Here is a 21,257-nt window from a genome sequence, read left to right on the forward strand (position 1 = left end):
AATAATTTGAAAGTGACTTTTCCAAAAGACAACCAGTAACTGTCATGCAACTTTTCTGCAAAAAAAAAGTAGGTAAAGAGGGTAGGGTTAATCTGTGAATCAACCCGTCTTTAGTTTATCAGGTATTTTAACATTTCGGCAGTTTCTGTAAAACTCTCTCGAGAATCAAACCCTGGATCAAATCTTAATCAAATAACGACTAAAAAAAGTTTTAGCCAGTCTGTCTCACTTCCTGAGCTTAAATCATCGTTTTATGACAGGTTTTAAAACATAAACTTAGGAAGCAAATTTACAAATTCTTCACCCTCTGAAGGTCTGCAAGAAGTCCTTACTAGGAATTTCCAGCTATTGGATGACCTTAACACTAAGCAGGGTGAATAAATATAGGGATCCAACCATTATGATAAATCATGGAAATTTACAGGTGTTTCGATGAGGTAACAGTAATGCGTGTTTCTTTCAACAAATATGTGTTCCTTGAAGTGTTGGTTTTTAAAGTCTTGGTGGGGGTTAACTAGACCCGCCTTTTAAAGAGCGAGGGCGTGTTGAGTGAAATGTTAATTGACAAAATTAATATTGAAAGGTCAAAAATACTGTCCATAATAATGAATCCTGCTTACTAATGTACAACTCTCTCCAGAGAAGGTCCAACACTTCAACAAACAAATGGTTGAACGAAACAAGCATTACTTTTACATCTGGACACCTTTTTCCCCTTGTTTTTCTCCTTCTTTCAAACAGACTATTTGTTGGTGTGCGTTTTTTGTTGTTGAGAAATGGCGGAATGAATAGCAACAATAATCACACTTGTCTGTTGTTGAAGGTTCACCATCGCTGCTTACTCTGCACTTTTCACCCGTCTGCAACCCCCATACCACCAACCTGTTGTACCCTTCTCTCCCATTCCCGCCACTTCCATCAAGAGGCGGCTCCCATACATAAAGCCATCCAACAGGCCCAGCCTCATGCCACTCATTGTTAATGTTTGGGTAGTCACACTGTTATGACAGGTTTCATGCCGGCTAATCCCACATCTAAGCACCTTGGTGTACGTTAATCAAACAGGCTTTTCAGAAGTCTAACAATATCTGTGAATGGTTTTCAGGGGCGACGTTTAATCATGGATGGATGTTCCGGTGTGTTATGAAATATTATAGGTTTAGTTTTTATGGATTACTTTCACACATAAATAAAACCTCTTGAGAAATGTTGCAAGATCAGATGTCATATTCAGTTGACTTTTCATGTTCAAGATAGGAGTTTACTTTGTGAAAACGGTGTTAAAACCCCCAGTGTTTCTTCAATTTATGCAAACAGTACAGTACAGAATAATTTTGCGAAAAATAGTATGTATATTTACCATCCTCCCTCCATTAGAGGTTTTATTTAAACCAATTCTATTTAACAAACTGAAATATTTTCTTTGACATATGAAAAATGTGTTTAAATGTATGAAAACCAAACAGACTTTTTGACAAAAACATCTCATTCTGGATAAGAAAATTTTGAATAACTTATATTGCACAACTTACGCCCATCTTGTGTGAAATCTGAAGAATTGGCTGCGGCTGTTGTTACGGCTGTTGCTAAGGGTAGCCTATCCTTCAACACTTGTTACCATGACAATCAATCTGCAGCCCCAGCCGCTAATTCAAACATGGCCTACTTTAATCTAAGAAGCAGCAGATAAACATTCTACTCAAAATAATGTTACTCTCTTTACGAAAACAAATCATCGCCTACAAAGTTTTATTCAAAACTTTGCTCTTTTGCGATGAGGGATTCCTTCGTGTTCAAAGTAGCAGATAAACATCCTACTCAAAGTGTTCTCTCTTTACAAAAGCAAATCATCTTTTCCTACAAAGTTTTATTAAAAACATTTGCTCTTTTTGCGATGAGGGATTCCTTCATGTTCAAAGTAGCAGATAAACATCCTACTCAAAGTGTTCTCTCTTTACAAAAGCAAATCATCTTTTCCTACAAAGTTTTATTCAAAACATTTGCTATTTTGAGATGAGGGATTCCTTCATGTTCTCAAATGCTCAAAAACGTGTAACAACCTGGAACAAGTTATGCCGTATTGGCATAGTGCCAAAGGAATCCATACCTCCCAGCGATCCAAACTTTCCTGTCCGTTTTGTTCCCTGATTTCATACCTGTTGATTCACTTTATTTAATCCCATTGAACAAGGTGTGAGGCACTATTCAACGTATCACCGGTTCCCCTCAATTACTTGTCCCATTACTTCACCACGCTGTACTGTGTTTATACATGCTTTAGCTGTCCCCAGGCGGAGTACCGGGTCCTGAATTGGGTTGTCACGCGATAGTTTAAAATCTCCACAAATAAAAACAGATTTAAGCACCAAAGGTCTTTGGATCAAATTGCCAGTGGCTGTAGTATAGTCCAAAGTGCTTAGGTGTATAATGACCACTGATTATTGAAAAACACAATGATTGTTGAGGTTTTTTTTTCCTTCTCTTTTCTACTACTAAAACCCAGAGACTGAGGTGATTTTTATAAAGGGTGTTTATTTATTTATTGGCAGTTTGTCACTGATAGAGTTTGCATAGTGGATCATCAAAATTGATCTAAACACATTCTATAAATTAAATCATGGAGCAAGGACAAATTGTACCATTGTCCAATATAATTTGCAATTCAGTTCCTTTTTGATCCCTGCAGAGAAATGAAAGCTACCAAGAGAGCTTGACAGAATGAATGCATGTTCCTTTTCGTTTAAGTTAATTTTAACTCTATTTTTGCTGAAAATATTAGCTTTTAAAGTTAAATTTTTAAAAGAGAAATGTCTTGATTTAATCTGAATTCAGACTTTTTAAAGTCTGCCTGGTAAACACAAATGCTGTAACTTTCTTCGGATAAAGAAATCCTGCTCTTTGAAAATACTTCTCTAGCCCTGAGGACACTGTTTCCAGAAGCTCCTTGGAATCTATAATCCAGGTGTTACTAAAAAGTGGAATTGCCTCCATTTCAACGTACCTCCTAAGATCCGGATGCCACTTTCAGGCTTAGACGTTTGTCAGCAATGACTCTTACCCTTCTCGGTTTTGTGAAACTAAACTTTCAGTGAAACTATATCTCCCATAAAAACACATTGGTTTAAAGACGGACCTAAATGATCTCAATCTACACCAACCTGCGTGACATTATTGACTGATTACGTGCTAATTTATAGGTTACAAATAATGATATTTTCCTCTAAAGGAAACAAGAAGTAAGGTTTTGCAGCCTGTGTTAATTTCCTCATGTTTACTACAAGGATTCTGACCCAGTTTTTATGTTTCCTGTATGGAATTTTACTATCACTTTATACAATGTTTTCATCACTGACACAGGAATCCATGTATATTGATGTAATATAATCTTTCCTTTTTAAGGGTGTTTAATGTGTTTTCTTTTAGTCCAAGGTTCAGTTTCTAAAAGTTTGTTGTAACACCAGGTCCATGGAAATCCCTTTTGTGAGTTGGAACTTGTGGCGTTTCTGAACATCACTGGCGGTGTTAAAACTCAATATTTCAATCAGTTTGCTCTGATCTTCAAATCCTGCTTTTTGAAAGAAAGACTTAACAAACTAGATTTGAGGAGAGTGGGTCATTTCCACAGTCATAAATTCATTCAATTCAAATTGTCACCGTGGAGCTTGGGTTTTGAGTACCGATACATCTCATGCAAAATTTTAATTGAATGTTGTTCAACATTTTTTAAGAGTTGCATTTGTATTTCTCTTTTGACTAACATCGATAAAAAGTGTCAACAGTTGATGTGTTTCAAGATGCTTAAATAGTTGAATTTTTGTTCATTGACTTGTCAGGTTTTAACGTTGTCCTAAGAACTCTCAGAGGATTGAAATGTGAAACCCTAAGTATTATTCGTTTGAAAACTGAAAGTGGTTTTAGTTTGGTGAAAGTTTGCAGAAAATTACAAAACTAATCCGTAACAATGTGTGCTAAAGGTTATACATGAAAGAAGCAATTTGTTAAGGATCTCTTTTTACACTTTCCTCGGTAGCCTGTGGGGTGCGACCACCAGCTGAATTCAACCGGTACCCTGGACAGGTGCAGCGTTTGTAATGGAGACAACACCACCTGTAAGCTGATGAAAGGGAACCGGCTAACCTTGCCCCCTACACCAGGTAGGTAAAGCTAGGAGATTTGATCGGTACTCTGTACAGAGGCCAGCGTGTAATCCAGCGAGGCTTTTACTCACCCTCCCTGGATAAACACGCTATAAACGGAAAAAGGTCTTAGCAGGATTTAAGTCTCCATTGTCGTTCGTGCAGGAATTTTGCTCTTGTATTTTGCAGAACTTCAAAAAGTACAAGCGTGTGAACATCTGACTTTTTTTTTGAAGTGGGCGGTTCAATCCTGAAAACTTTGACCAATCCTGAGCAAAATGGAGCGTAACTGGTGAAAACGACAGGTGTTTGAATACGGTCCCTTCCCATGAACTGGAGAGATGTATGTTTGAGTGAAAGATGGAGTTTTAGAGGTAGATCCTGTTTACAGGTGTCATGAAAGTAGGAGATGAAAAAGTCCCCCATCCCATGGAAGTCTTTGAATGTAGTATCTTGTTAAATCTGCTCATTGCAATACAGGAATGTTTTGTCTTAAGCCTGCTGAAAGATCAGTTGGGTATTTTAAGGCCAGAAAGCTTCTTTTCAAAGTTTGATATGTTTTCAAACTAATGATGGCAGGAGTTTGGGAACATAGGGTGAGTTCTAACATCAATAACCCCAAAAGCTGTTTCTGTTGTTGCTTACCCAAGTATTAGTCTCAACCAAAACAGGTTCTGGTAATTGAAAACAAAATAGCACCCCTACTTAAGTGACTCTGTAATGTTACAGAGAGTAACCCCAGAACTGGAACTCACTGACCTATTTTTAAAACCGTTATCAGATTATCATTTATTATTTTAACCTGTAGAATATCAAGATATTAATCCTGTTTTCCTTCAAAAAACAAGAAACACAGTCAACCTGAAATACATAAATACAGTCCTCCTTCACACTTCTGTCAGACGGAAACATGAGTAACAAAATGCTCAGTGATTGATAAGATTAGCGTTGTACACAACCCCAAATGCCCTCTGTAAGTTGACGAATCTTGCAATGTCTTAACTTTAAATCCTACTGAACAACCCAATACCACTCGAAAATGAGTAAAGTAATTACCCATGAGCCTGTGGGAAAAACAGCCATATTACTCCTCCAACGCAGCCCGAGTTTCCTCGATTGAGTCTAATTTGACCAAGTTTAGGTTTTGTTGTCGACAAACTGTTTTCAACCTGAGGGGATGACCTATGAATTATTAGAGGTTGTTTCGGCATCTTTGTTAGTGTCTGGTTTTCTTTTAGTTTTTTTGATATTTTAAGAGGGCTCACTGGGGAGGTTTTCTGCTCCATAATAAAGTTTCAACTTTCAAGCCAGAGGTCCTGTCTCTAAGCAGCTCACTTTAATCTGATTGAATACTATCCTCAATTTCATTACCACGGAGGAAATGAAAAAAGATTAGGTTTTAAAAGATAATTACTTGACAAGGATTATTACGTGCGTGAAGTGGACCAAGTTACTGTTGTCAATGGAGTGGACTGGCTGTTTTTCTCAGAGTTTTCTTTCCATTTTGTTCAAGCAGAAATAGTTCCACCTTCGTAAATTTTCAAATTCTTATTAATGCCTCAATTATGTATTATGGCGTTATTAATAATAATAATGAAACCATAGGTTCAAAAAGAGAATTATAAGTATATATGTTTAAAAAATGTGACACACTAGTTTTTAAGATGATTGACAATTTCTCTGAAAACCTTAAGAAAAAGAGTGTCTTTTGACAAAGTGGCGTACTTCCTTTTTGTGTTTTTCAGTCAGAGTATGACACTAATAACATATTGGTGAATATCTGTACCATACCACTGCACTGCACCCTAGTCTGACTGTATTAATTGGAAAACCTGCAAAGCAATTATAGAAGTTGGCTAAGTATGTCTGGTATTTTTTTCATTAGGTACTTGCCATAGATAGAGAGTGGAAATAGTACAAGCTCAAGCGTCTATGTTCAGGTTTTATTTTTGCTTGACGTAAAGGGAGAATATCTTTAACTTGATCCAAAGGCTCTTCAACTTGTTTTTGTTGGTGTTGTTGTTGTTCCACTAATACGGAATGAATTGGATTTTTGTGAGAAAGCCATATATTTTAAACTGTCTGTTTTTTTCAACTAAAAATGCATGTTCTCTAAACCTCAACTTTGAGGAATTGTACTGTAGTTTATGGTTTTATTCATGTCTTTCATTTTACTATATTGATATAGACCGTGGGATGATGCTCCAAATTCTGCTTTTCAGTGGTCTACCCTACACAACTACTTACATTTGGTCTCAAAATTTGAAGAAAATATGTAAAGCATTTCCTGCAACAGTATCGTTATCATCACGTGTTAAAAGTGTTGTAATCTGTGTTTTTCTTTTTGAAACACTGATTTTAAAGGGGGAAATAATCTCCCCCCCCACCCAGAACAGAACTTGGAAGGAAGCTGTAAGAATGCTTGGAGTCTCTGTTTAAGTACTGCATCTCTTACACTTATTTCAAGGGAGGAAATATCCCTGCTACCTCCTCCAATAAAAACACATCACCTGCGGAGAAGATCTAAGAAAACATGGTCTCTCCTCTACCTTCTTCTATTACTCCTATTTTAAAGGAGGGAGTATTGCAGCTTGGAAGAAAGCACTGAGAACAACACCTTACGGGAAGATGATTTAAGAAAACACTCTCTCTTGCACTTGCCTCTCTGCCGCTCAGTGTTTACAATGGATACTCTACCGCCTTGGTTTGTTTTTGCTCAAAACAGAAATCATTGATTCACTGGAAGGTTACATGTTGTCTCAAGAGAGAAGCTATGTTGTCTCAAGAGAGACGCTGGTTGTGACGATGTTAGATGTGACGGTAGACCAAGAGCTTCTTTAGTCTCCACTTGTTATGGGAAATGATAGGAGACAGTCAATTGTTAGGGGTGAGACCGCTCACAGCTGTCAGGTCAAAGTAAAGGTCAAACTAAAGGAAGGTCTTCAATAATCGTCTTTCATCTTGCACTTTACATTTATTTCCTCGTGGCTTCCTTACTTCTTCACCATTTTGTTGTCTTCCTTGATATTTGTCAATCTTTGAGATCTAAGTGTTGTGGTGTTGCTTGATCGTTATCACCTCCGATGCTAAATGACAACTGCCGGACGCTTTGATGTGTTCCTTCTGGATCGGTTTGACCAAAAGGAAGGAAAGGTCTTTAAGAAGTTTCTTCCATTTTGGTCTTTCTTGACTCATCTTTGAAGCAGAAAATAAGATAAAAGAAACCGTAAAAGCTTGGTTCATACTTCACACGAAAGTAAAACAGCGCATATTATACCAATGATGCAAAAATTCACTTGCCATTTGCTTTTTGGTAAAGTATGAACCGTTCTTAACTGATGGAAAACAACAACAACAACACTGAAATCTCTCAGTTATTATTTTATGCACACCGATTAACTAACTTTCAATCAAATATAAAGTTTGCAGCAGCTAATTCTATTTTCTCAAATATAAATTATGATCACTTCACAGCCACGGCCCAGTCCCACCACCTCACTCTTTTTTCTTCATCCAGCATCAGTGCACTTGACCTGAGCTAAACTTTCATCACCTTTCTTGTCAGTGGTCATTTTAACAAAAGAAAGAGATTATTAATGTTGACAAATTCAATAAGAGAAACAGACTTTCTCTGCTTCGGCACCTGCTGAAAGATTGCTGCCCCAAGCAAAAAGGAGTCTATAAAATGTGCGGCTAAATTAAATGCAATTTGTTTTATGAGGCATGTCTGGAACGGACTTTATATTTTATTTGTTTGTATTCATTGACAGAATGCAGATTTTTAAACTCAAAAGTGTTGAATGAGATCTATATCACAGTGATATGACAAATACTCAATTTATCTCATGAAATTTATTGTAAGAAATCATCAAATTGACTTCTAGTATGGTAGCATTTGAGAGAGATTTTCAAATGGGCTTTTACCCTTTATTGCTTGGAGCAAGCTTCAACTAGGAGCCGACTTCTAAATCAGGTCAAGCTGTGTGCGTGTCCTAGGTCACATATAATCCAGTTAAAGCAGATTTAATGCGTAACAAGTAAACAAATTACCTCACTGATTGAGAAATTACGGTAGATTTTGTTTTTATGTTGCCTTGTAGATTGGTGACTCAATTCTTGGTTTTGTTAACTTAGTTTTATTCACAGTCCTCTGACCATCTCATGTGGAATATCATGACATGAATGTGACATTTATGGTGAGCTAATTGATGAAACACCTTGACTAGGAAACTTGGGAGCCATTTTGTTTTTACCCCAACGGGGTACTCTACCCTGTCCCGTGGGGTTGCGGGATACCAGAGAAGCCACCTGTGATGTCATGGTGAATTTTATGTGACGAAATCCATTTTAATTTGATCAAATAATATGATGATTTCACCAGATACTCCTATTGGTTGAAGCTGGGCTAGGGGTTAGCTGGGAATACGTTTAGCAGGTTCTGTACAAGGTTCAATGGCATGAAGGTTTGTACCTTGTGATGTTGTGGTGTCCCAAAGACCAAAGATAGGTCAGTTCATACTGAATGTGGTATTATGGAGTTGAAATACAATGCTACCATGGTGATCCCTGGTCTTCATTTACCACTCATGGGGTTTTTCCTGATGTACCGCACGGTACCTTAAGTTATAGTCAGCCTTGGGAAAAACCTAATAACATCGTTCTCATTGTGGGTGCGGGATTTCAAATCCTTTTCAATCTCTGGCTGTGTAGGAAGCATCTTTTTGTTGATCTTCCCCCCTTCCCTTTCTCCCTATTTGGTTGTTTGATTGTACCTTTATTGTCCTCTATGTGTCCCGGGTTGGATTTCACAAAGATATTCATAACTTAGGACTTGTTCTTGGACTCTTTGGGAACTATTAAAAAACCTAGGACTAGTCCAGACGAGTAAAACTTGAGATACAGTCTTGACTCTTTGTGAAATCAACCCCTATACTTTCTACCATTATTTTGTACCGCAAAATTCAAGTCTCTTCTCAAAACTTATCTTATGTCACAGGTTTTCAATGACTAATTTTGTTGTTTCTGTTTTTTCTTTGTGTTGTGTTTTGTTTTTGTTTTGTTTTTGGTTTTACTGCGCCTTGAACACCCAGCAGGGTTGATATGTGCGCATTACAAGTCTTATTATTATTATTATTATTATTATTATTATTATTATTATTATTATTATTATTATTATTATTATTATTATTATTATTATTATTATTATTATTATTATTATTATTATTATTATTATTATTATTATTATTATTATTATTATTATTATTATTATTATTATTATTATTATTATTATTATTATTATTATTATTATTATCAAGGTGGTGTTTTCGCTTGTCATTTATGTTTCTTTGAGTGACTGCCTTTCCCTCCCCTACCAGCTCCCTCCTGACCCCCTCCCTCCCGAATCCAACTCAATCCACCCTTCCTCCATGGTCCAACCCGGCCCAATCCCTTGACATCTAAACTCAACTGGAATCTTTACCCCTTATGCTTGAACTTACAACCGTCTTAACATTCTTATTCCAACCATGAAATTAGTCACTCGACCTGAGGCTGTTAACTGATCCAGTGGATTTTCTAATTATTCTGATGTGAAACCCACTGAGCTTTCAAGAGAGTGACGGCACACAGTTTTAAAGGCAGTGGACACTATTGGTAATTACTCGAAATAATTATTAGCATAAAACCTTTCTTGGTGACGAGTAATGGGGAGAGGTTGATGGTATAAAACATTGTTATAAACGGCACCCTCTGAAGTGCCATAGTTTTTGAGAAAAGTAATTTTCCACGAATTTGATTTCGAGACCTCAGATTTAGAACTTGAGGTCTCGAAATCGACCATCTAAACGCACACACCTTCGTGTGACAAGAATGTTTTTTTCTTTCATTCATGTCTTGCAAGTTCTATGACCGATTGAGCTCAAATTTTCACAGGTTCATTATTTTATGCATATGTTGAGACCCACCAACTGTGAAGGCCAGTCTTTGACATTTACCAATAGTGTCCACTGCCTTTAAAATGCAATGTATGTATAAAGAACACATTTACCCAACCCATCAGGAACTGCCTATAGCTGAACACATGTTGTCAGAGTGCCTGATAATTCTGTGCAAGTATTCCGCCCCCTTTTATGTTACTCACGTCCCCTTGTTCTCACCCTCATACAACCTAGAGAGGAGGGGTATGTCAAACCATAGTCTGACAAGACAGCCAACTGTTGGCCTGATGAAACCAGAAGTGTTGTTCTTTGATCAAGCACTGGGGGAATCTGTCATCGGCCAAGTGGTTGCCAAATCCCTGTCCCTAGGCGCTCTCAGCTGGATAGCGTGCCTGGTACTTTCTGCATTGTTGTGACGCCTTCTTCTAAAATACTGTCCGTTTATGATTTGATAAAAAGTATGCCAAGATGAAGTGCAGCAAGGCGTGAAATTGAGTCTCATTTTCCCTGAAGGGCAGGTAGAAATCAAGGGGGAGGGGAAGCAAGAGAAAAATTTAAAGGATGTAATTCAGGCATCTAGAATACCTTTTTAATTATATATGTAATGTAGGTATTGTGCAGAATCAGACCCTTTATTATTCTCTTAGCCAATCAAAGAATTATACAACTATACAAAACACGATAGGTAAGCACTGAGGCCATTGCCTCCGTGACTTGGGCCCAATTTCATAGAGCTGCTAAGCACAAAAATGTGCTTGGCATGAAATTGTTGCCTTCATAAAACCAGGTTTTCCAACCAAATTTCCATGTGATATTCAGGATAAGCCAAGAGCAGCTGAATACCAGTAACAGGCAATAACCACCAAATGGAAATGTTGTTGGTAATCCTGTTTTTATCAAGGAAGAAATGTCATGCTAAGCAAGTTTTAGTGCTTAGAAGCTCTATGAAATCGGGCCCTGGTGATGGCCTTGGTGCCCCTTCAAAATTTTCCCCTAGACCTTTTATTTTCTTCCAACGGAAGTGCCCCTTTGCAAAATGGGAAAGGCCTTGCCCTTTTAAAGATGAAATTTCAGGCATGATATGCATACAGTAGCTGAATGTGAATGTAGAACAATAAATGTTGATTGATTCATTCATTCATTCATTTTTATTAAAAAACCAACTGGCAGCACAGAGCTGAATAATGTGGCATTACAAGATAACAATATTGATAAAAATTGCAGAGATAAAATACACAAAAATTGCACCACCACGGGGAACATAGGAACATTATTCAAGAAGACGACAATAAGTACAAATAAATATTAGATACACCACTTAAAGACACTAAAAAATGCAGAGGATGTTGGGGGAACCCTCTTATGGAGATTTGTGCAGATGTGCCAGAGCTGCCAACCCGCTCTGATTCTGCATAAAGTTCCCTAAAAAAAAACTAAAAAAATATATATTTTCAGGTTCTGATGACCAAAATTGACAATCTCCCTGATTATGAAAATTTGTTCCCTATTATGTTGAATGTAATTCTAGATTGATTGATTGTACATAATCTCCCTGATTGCAATATGCAAATAACAACAAATTCTTATATAGCGCATTTCACAATAACCGTATCAATGTTCTTAACATTAGTGCCCTGGTCATGGGGCCAATAAACATCCCTTTAATCTTTCTCAGCTCCCTCGGGAGTATACAGCCCTGAGCTGCCTGTATGGCGCTTGTGGCTTTTTCATACACAATATCAACCTCTACCCTCCCAGGTACCCATTTATACCCCTGGGTGAAGAGAAGCAATTATAGTAAAGTATCTTGCTCAAGGACACAAGTGTCACGTCCGGGATTCGAACCCACACTCCGGTGAATCAGCACCAGAACTTGAATTCGATGCTCTTTACCACTCGGCCATGACACTTTGATCGTTGCGGTCCTTTCTCTATGGAGTGATGTACTGCAACTTTGAACATATTCCACCCTATGAACCCTTCATCGTGAATTTGCACCTTTTTACCATCGTGTTAAGGATAAAGCATGAAGCAGCTTGACGCTCTATAGAACCAGGTGTCATAATGACTGCAACTGATCATGACTAGATCACCTCCCCCCATGATGTACTTAATGTCAAACGCCCAACTCATTCAAAGAAACTTTTCAAAACAAGTGGCACTGATTGTTATGATGACTTGCCGAGGGGCGCATCTTCAGGCGTTCTCAATTACTTGAGATGGGCATCTTTAGGCCTTCTATAATTCATTGCCCACGGATTGAAGTGATTTACTTAAAGGGTAGATTGTTTGAAGGTAGATTAAGCACATCAGTAACAACCTAATGCACAACATTTACTGAAACAATACTTTAGGGGTCACTTGAAGTAAATAAGATGCCTATGACTTTGGGAAAGGTCTGAATTTCCCTTTGGAAGAAGTTACTTGAAATATATTGTAACGTTTCTAAAACGTTTGGTTAAAACAGTTTTAAAACAAAAGCATTGGAAACCTATAAGCAATATGACCAATGACATTGTCCTTCTTTTTCCCTTTTTTTGTCCTTCTTTCATTCGTTGAGCATGAACAACTGACTGTTCACAAATAAAAGAGCTTGACAAATATGCTGACAGCATAAACATGAAATTGTCACTGCTCACTTTTGTTTTGAAAACCTGAGTGTTTGAATCGGTTTTCTAAAAGGTTTTCTTATTCCTCTCTCCTAAAGAATTTTGTTGAAGCCTTTTAGTGATCAAGCAGTGTGCTTTGCTCTCTGTTTGCTCTGTGAGTTTGCTCTGTGAGTTTGCTCTGTGACTGTTTTCTGTTTGTAAAGTCCTTGTCTTAAGACACATGTATCAAGACAGATGTCTCAAACCACTACCCAGCTGAAGGATTGAATTAGACGTGAGGAGGATGTGGGAAGAGGCTAGGCATCATTCCTTGACCTATACCCTAAGATCTTACACACCCACATGAGATGGTGTAACCTATCAAGGTAGCATGACTCTCTACCACAATGCCGAAAGGCTATTTCTGTCTGCCATACTTGGTAGTTCGTCATATACCCCTAGAGAGTATCTGCCCTGATTGATTCATACATGGAGAGGAGAGTGTCATCGGAGGGCACATCACTTTTTTGTTTTTGTTTTTGTTTTTGTTTTTTTTTCCTTACTTTACTTTTGCCTCATCCTGGATGGCCCCTGGCAACAAAGAGTTATGTCCGAAGATTTCAAATAAAATAAAATAAATTACTGACAAATTTTACTGGAAAAAACTTATTCCTGGAGGGGGAGCAAGTGGATTAATTAAAGGCTCTTGACATGTTTGGTAATACCTCAAAATGTGTCAAACTTAGTAACAAGCAAAGGGGGCTATTGAGACTCTCAAAAAACATTGTGAAACGACTCCCTCTGAAAAAACAGTTTTTGAGAAAGAGGTAATTTCTCACTAAAATATTTGAGAAATTTAAGAAAAACTTCAGGTCTGAAAGTACACAAATCTGTACAAGGGTTTTTCCTTTCATTATTTGGAATTGTTACACTCTCACTTTAAGCCACATGTGGTTGTCTTCAAATGGATTTTACAGATAGATAAACACATTCGCCATGACAATCGCGTAGAAGATGAAACTCAAAAGTCAAAGATTGCGTGCTTGTTGTTGACGCATAATTGTCCCATTGGCCACACATGACTAGTCAACCTTTTCCTAGACTTCAAAGATTCTGTTTTTAAAACTGTATTCCTTATTACTTGAATAAAGTTTAACAAAAGTAAAAGTAGTTATTTGTTAACATCTTCCAATAAAAGTGTTATTTCAAAGAAAAATTCAAAGAAAAACTGATATAAGTCTGTTTTTTAGCCTTTGAGAAATGTCAGACCATTCATTATTTTTTTCATTGGGCCTTATGATTGGTAAGCAGCTTGCAACAGCTCGTTACGTTTCTCATTAGTCTAATTCTAATCAAACTTGACTGTAGCTGCTGGAGCCAAGCGGATGTCTTACACATGTTCTTATGTCTTATTAGCAATAGTTGGAATATGATGCATTCTCCAATGTACGTCATCTTATAGTCTAGCCTGTGGTTGTGTGTCTGGTGTCTTAGCGATCTGACGCACACTCAGCCCCCCCCCCCCCCCCCCCCCCCCCCAGCACACTCACCCTCCTATCCTATCTTACCAAACATATATACTCTGATCACACACAGGTGATCCAGCACTCAAAAAGCTGACAAGTTAGAGAAATATCTATCCTGAGATTTTGCCTGGATTTGTGTCAACGTTTAACAGGAAGGAAGTTACCAAGATTACCTGGTCCCCTCCCTGTCTGAAATAGAAGTTGTATTGAGACGATTGGTTTCGCATTCTTGAAGTATCAGTCATATCCTTAAGATTGCTAATCTAACTGTAGTGTTGAAGGTATGAGGAGCAATATGAATCCCAATCACCCCTCCCCCTCCCCCCACCCCCTCCCCCTCCCCCATCTCCTACTGTCATCAGGATCCATTGAACCTAGACACCTGTTTTGTAGCCTGGGGATTTCCCCTAACTTCTCTCAGGCAGGGCTGAGGCAAAAGCTTGTATTTCCCCTGACCTCATGGATGGTGTACTGACCCCCCTCCTTCCCCCCCTCCCCCTCCCCTCACCTTGCTGCAGGGAATGTTTTTCCCTGTCCATAGAATGGCTCATGGACTGTCACACACGAGTGTGAAGTCTCCAGTTGTATGGTCAGCGTAAAAGATGACAACTTGATGAAAAGTTAAACGAAAAAGAAAAGGACCTATGGTATGAATGTAAAAAAAAAAAAAAAGTGAGTTAATGGCCTTCTAGGAGGGCTTCTAGGAAGACTCTGCTAGGGTCGAAAGGTAACTTGGTTTTCGGAATGAATACAACATCACAATAGGAACCAATGGGGCTCCACCGTTTTGAGTGTTGATTCTTCTTCAAAATTCTTCAAGATTTGTGAATTTCTTTCCTATAATTATTACTAATGTTATTTATTTGGCAAAAATATGCAACTATCATACAGACATAAATGAGAGCAAATTGATAATCTATTTTATAGTAGGTTAGGTTACACTTGCCAATAATGCAGCCAAAATGCATGCACCTGATCCGCTCGGAATTTAATCCTGCATGTTCTTATAAAAGGGTGTCATTTGCATCAATTTCTTAACTGATATCCCACCCAGGATATTTTGTTGTTCTTTCACATTGTGTTGTTTCTTTAGCAAGTGACCACCCAGTCCATTCTTCAGCAGGGGGTACCTCGGTCTCATGATATACCCATTTACCCCCCAACAACCACATGTGACCTTAAAATGAGGCTGTAGCCTCGACCCTAACATTTGTACAAACATTGACACCACACAGGTGTGCACCAGACTAAATAAACTTTGCAGTTTGGCGCTTCATTGTTATGCCAAGAAGATCTTTTGTTTTGACAAATAAAAGAAAGAGATCAGGGAGTCCAATCGCATAAAAGTTCCATTCTGTTTTAAAGGATAACTGAGAGGTCTCATGACTTGAGTTCCTACCCCCCACCCCATCCCAACCCCCGCCCTAAGGAACAGTAACTTGCAGACCTAATTTAATTAAATAATACCATTGCCACTTAGGCGTCTCTATAGGTAGACAATTAACTATCGTCTCTACGCACTCTAAATACTAAACTGGTTTGGAACTGTTGCCAAATTACTTGCGTGGCATTTACTGTGGCTCCAGACAAGATACGTTGTGTTGACAAGACTTGCTTGCCTCTTATTGACCTAGATTAGTAGATTCAATCTTATACTGTTTCTTGAATGGCTCTGACCGGTTTAAATAATTAAGGGCTGTCCTGTAATTTCCACAGAATTAATTGCAGGTTTTGAGACAAGGCCAACGTCTTTTTGCACTCTGTCACGTCATACATGGAGGTACCTGGGGGTGTTGATTTTATTCACCAGAAAGTTATTTTATTCTGAAGTTTGTTTTCATATCCCTTAAGATATTAGCATGGAAATGGCCAGTACTTAACACAATTTGTTTTTATGTCCACAAATAATCCATCGGTTTACACTGCAAGATGGCAAATCCAATTTTGATTATATTGCTCAACCCTTGAAGCAAGATTTTGAGTTAAAAACAAAAAGAATGTTTAAAAGTTTTCGCTGTCATAATAATTTCTGTCCTGTTCATACATGTATAATGAGAAAATAGAAATAGCTGTTACAAACTAGCTGCTTAGCTGCTTTCCAACCAAAAGGACCTAAGGTATAAATTCAAAAAATAGTTAATGGCCTGGCATTTCCAGAAATGTTGAAATGTCAGTAACTATTTTTGGCTGTTAATACAAAGTCTGATGTACATCATGATTATTCCAATGTGTACTGACGTTAGTTACATGGTTACAAGATAGCCCCCAGAAATCGGACCACCTGTTGTGATGTGTCTCATTATCATGCATAAAACTCATCTCACATTATTAAAGAAACATTTCCAAGACAATTATGTCTCAAGATTCATAGACAAATAGCCCTTCTCCCAGAAACAGCATCATTGTTGATATCAACTGAAATGAATTAAGAGGAATATTCTACCCAGTTATGTTCCTGTTGTCAATTATTATATATGTCTATGATTTGGTAATGTCAAACCATTAATTGATTGTAGTATGACATGATAGTTTTATTGGTAAAAGACATATGTGTGTCTGGCCTAGTGGCCTACTTTTGGAAGAGTTCTTTCAATCTTGCCAGAACAATTTGATTTTGTCAAATCTGTTTTCTGACCTTCGTGTAATTGATTCCAAATTCATAAAGTCTTCCTTTTCATATGTTTATGACAAATCAAATTGGAAAATATCTTTTGAGACAGATATCCAGTTAGGATATTATCATGGCCTGTGAGTCATATGATCTGGGCCCAATTTCATAGAGCTGCTTAAGCACAAAATTTTGCTTAAGCAACAAAATCATTGCTTAGTGAAATCAGATTACCGGCCAAGACTCCACTCAGTTGGTATGCTAAGTAAACAACAGCTAAATACCAGTCACAAGCAAAGTATGTTGCATGAAATTTTGGCCAGTAACATGTGTAAAATAAGCGAGCTATTTTCGTGCTTAAGCAATTTTATTTTGCTTAAGCAGCTCTATGAAATTGGCCCCTGAGGTTCCAATAGAAATAAAGATTGATTTCAAAAGCACCTAGTTTCATCTTGAGAAGAGTTATCAGTATCACCATTTTAGCAGTGTGACATCATACTTTGCTTAGCAATCAGGATTGATGCACAGCTTAAGATCAATCCTAGCTCTTTGTGAAATCGAGCCCAGGTTCTAAACTTGGGCAAGGGGTCGATTTCACAAAAAATAGTCCTAACTTAGGGCTAGTCCTAGGACTCTTTAGGAGTTATTAAAAACTTAAGGCCAGTCTTAAGTTACTCAAGATAAGACTAGTTTTAACTCTTTGTTAAGCCCACAGAAGGAGCTACTAGTACTCCCCTTTCTAGAATTTCAACACACCGTCACAAGGCAAAGTTTCCTTCTGAGTAAACCGTTTGATCAAACCAAGACCTTTGGTAGATAATGTAGTCTGTGACATGGTCTATAAAAAACAACTGATGTCATAGCTAGACCTTCAAACAAAGATCTGGTAATCCTAGTGTTTGGCTCCAACAAGCTCCAAACCCAAGCTAGAGGATTAGCATCAAATCCTTCGGGTTCCTTGTACATTGATGAGTGCAATGACTTAAGAAAACCTTGGTGCTTGAACATGGACGCATACCACTGTGATTAATGTCTACTGAAGGTATTAAGAGCTAATATTACTTGGGCGGGCTAGGTATGTCATAGCAGGTCACCTTGTCATCTGAACCCATCAACCACTCAAGTCTTAAACTGAAGGAGTGGCAGCTCACTGGAGTATTTAAGGAGACGGAAACTGGGAATATGTCTCGGATGGTCTGAATGAACAAATTCTAGTTCTTCACAGAGATCAAACCTAGAACTCCGCCTCAATCCTTGTGTCATAGTTGTCTGAACTTGACATCTGTATGTCCTAGAATAAACTGAGTCTAAAATCTGTTGTTGTTTTATGTATTTGAGGTTTGCTCTTAATGATCTTCCAATTTAGGGAACTTGTCAAACTCGCACAAGGGGATATATACACCAAGCTGCCACCACAGCCAATCTCTCTCATACAAACATTGGTTTAACGTCTTTGATTACGAGTTGCACAAATCAAGAAACTGTAATTCAGTATAACTAGACGACAATACTTGTTCTAGTTATTGTGAAATCAGCGGTTAGCTTGGTAGGATTCAAACCCACAACCTTGTGATTGCCAGTCCTGCAGTCTAAAACCACTGGTCCACTGTGGTTGATATAGAAATTTAGATGTTCTTAGAATCCATTGTAGATCAAGTCTGTATGCTTTACATGAGCTTACTGTTATTGAATTATGGTTAGATTAATTTGCGTTCCCAACAAGTAACAACCTATTAAAACAAACAATGTAAAATATTTTTCTGTAAACTCCATGGTGATGCCTGCTCAAGCAATCTACTGTCTACGAATCAGCTGGAGAGACAACCCTATTCATCAATGTGTTTTGTTGGCTTTTAATTGTATGATACAAATTGAAGCTGTCGCTTAGAGGGACAAATACAACCCATTGATCCGCCTGTCAGAATAAACACACATCCTTCTACACACCTTTTTTAACGTTCTTCGATTACTGGAAAAGAAGCATGTTTTTCCTGTCTGTTAATCACAAAGATGGAGTTACAATGAAGGCATCCTTCAACTAAACGCACAGTCACTTGCTTCTTGCAGCAGCGATTATGTTTCAAAGAAGACCTAGATATGCAAAGAGTTGAGAGTTGGTCTGATGTTTTCACGGGTTATGTGTAAAAGTGGTTTTAAGGCTATCACACTGGAATGTCCTTTTGGGGTAGCCTTTGAAGTTTTCTCAATTGACCATTTTGTTCTACCGGCCTTCCTTAAAAGTCTCATTTGTGCTGCTTCACTTTGCAGAACTGACAGCTTCAGGGCCTGTCGTCTGGAAACCTAAATAAGGCTTTAAAAGTCGCTTATGTTTAGCTGCTTAAGCTGTTTGGCAACAAGATTGCTATGACTGTTCAGAAAATTGTCCTCTCATTTTACTATTGATGTGATATGCATCGGCTTAGGACTAGCGTATAGGCCGTTAGTGCAGTTGTTATGGACTTAAACAAATTTGCTCGCTTATTTTGGATCTCCTGGTAAATGGAGTTTCTTGATCATGAGTGGTCTCAAAAGTAATGATTTGAAAAAAATAAACATTCTTTTTTCAAAGAAAAATAATTTGTTTTTGGATTTTGACGGTTTTCAATTTTGTCTAAGTAACCCCCTTTGATCATTATTAAAACGAACTTGCAGTCAACAACCTCAACTGAGCGAACAAGTTACTTTCTTAAAACTTGTCTTAGCTGGATTTATGAATCAAGGACTATTTCTAAAAGTTAAATAACTTCTAATAAAAGTAAAGAAAAAGATTAAAACCTTGGCATGTCATTTGGTAATCCTCCATTTGTTGCTTTAAAGGGATCTCATTAAGATTATTGTCATTCTTGTTCCTTGTAGATGTTGGGGGGGGGGGGTAGGTAAGATGGGTAAGGCTTGTGTAAGGTCAGACCCTGGTTTGACGGTGCTTGACCCCCTGGATTAGACCGTAGCAAGGAAACCTGGTTTATGTGGTTGTTGGGACATCAATAGAGTAAAGACGCAAAATCTTGGGGTGCCAATTAAGCAAGAGGTCCTTCAAGTTTGATGTGATATACTCGACTCTATTTTGCTCGATCATGGTTAAGATTCTTCAGGCTTTATTTCTTTAATATTTTGTGAGCAAACCATGAAACAAAACATAGTGTAAACTAATTTATTACACCATGGCTCTTTTGACAAATTAACCAAAGTCTTCGTGAATTATTCTAGGTTTCACCGACTGTTATCTTTCACCAAGCAAGGGAAACAAGTTTGTAGAGAATTAGCTTAGTTCAGTGAGTTTTATATTAGTTGGTTGAACAAAGACAAATTTACTAGTCTAGGGTTTGAGCCTGCGACCTCCAGACTAACAGTGTGGCGCTCTTCCCAAACTCACATATTAATTAACCATTCCCTCCTCTTTTTATGACAAGGGATTTACAAAACCAAGAATTAAAGTAAACCTCATCCATTAGAAGTTTGGTTGGAGGGTTTATTGGTTGTCATACTTTATTTCACCTAATGATGTACCGAGTTCTCATTACGCAGTATTTATTGCACAGGTACGTTTTCACGTCTTTAGGGTAGGGGAAAAAGTAGTAATAAGCGGCGTTGGTTTTGTAGCCTAAGTATCCGCTATGAATGAAGTGAAAAGCAGTGATTTAACTCTCGGCGAGAGCCCTTTTTTAGCTCTCGATGATCTTTATTATATGAAGCTGTAGACATGCTACTTGTTCCCTTTGGGATGGTTGTTCCCTTTGGGAAGGGTCAGTAATGATTGTAAGTGGGAAGGCAATTAGGGGGCCATGGGTTTCATGCTCTCGTATGATTACCTCATCAGAGGGCTTGTTATTATGGCCTCTAGGTCGGGGAGTTAGCTGTGAATCTCAATTACTTCAACGGGGGAAAAAAAAAAACTCTTAAAAGTTCTTGGAATTCTAAACACAAGTCATGAAATAAAAGCTTAGAAATACAGAACATAGGTTGCTCGGTATCCATTTCATTAAAACTGAAGTCTTGGTGTCTGTTTCGTGAAATTAAAGTAGGACGTTGACATTCCTGTTGTTCAGTTCTTGGAATTTTACAATACAATCAGGAGTTAATGTTACAATAAGTATCAACGTTTCGATTACTGAACACAGTAATCTGGTAAGCATACTTGTTTTGTGCTTAGCTATATTTCATGCTTAAGCAGCTCTATGAAATTGTACCCTGGTTGTACTGAGTGAATCAGCCAATAGACAGCCAGAACTTCTTGGCTGTCAGGATTCTGTGTTGTGATGTTGACCATGTGTTTCGTTTCAAGGAAAAAAGAAAAAAAAATGGTTGGATTAATGCTGGGATTATACCATGCCATGTATGGATTATCATGTAAGCCTAGATGAACATAAATCAGTCTCCGTTGGTCTGTCAGAAGGGGGTTTGAAAGCAGAATGGGGAAGTATCTTGTCAATAAACTACCCGTGAACCATTTGTCTCCCAAAGTA

The 21,257-nt window shown here is 37.9% G+C and overlaps 1 protein-coding gene across 1 annotated transcript in view; it reads left to right on the top strand.

The window, feature by feature from the left end:
* LOC117295285 (ADAMTS-like protein 1) overlaps positions 1-21,257 on the top strand; it is a 73,316-nt gene that overhangs the window by 24,197 nt on the left and 27,862 nt on the right. Inside the window, exon 4 of the mRNA XM_033777842.1 lies at positions 4,031-4,154. Within this exon, the coding sequence (XP_033633733.1) occupies positions 4,031-4,154 (124 nt within the window). The remainder of the gene's footprint in view (positions 1-4,030; positions 4,155-21,257) is intronic.

Source organism: Asterias rubens, chromosome 10 (genome assembly GCF_902459465.1).
Source record: "Asterias rubens chromosome 10, eAstRub1.3, whole genome shotgun sequence".
Lineage (NCBI taxonomy): Eukaryota > Metazoa > Echinodermata > Asteroidea > Forcipulatida > Asteriidae > Asterias > Asterias rubens.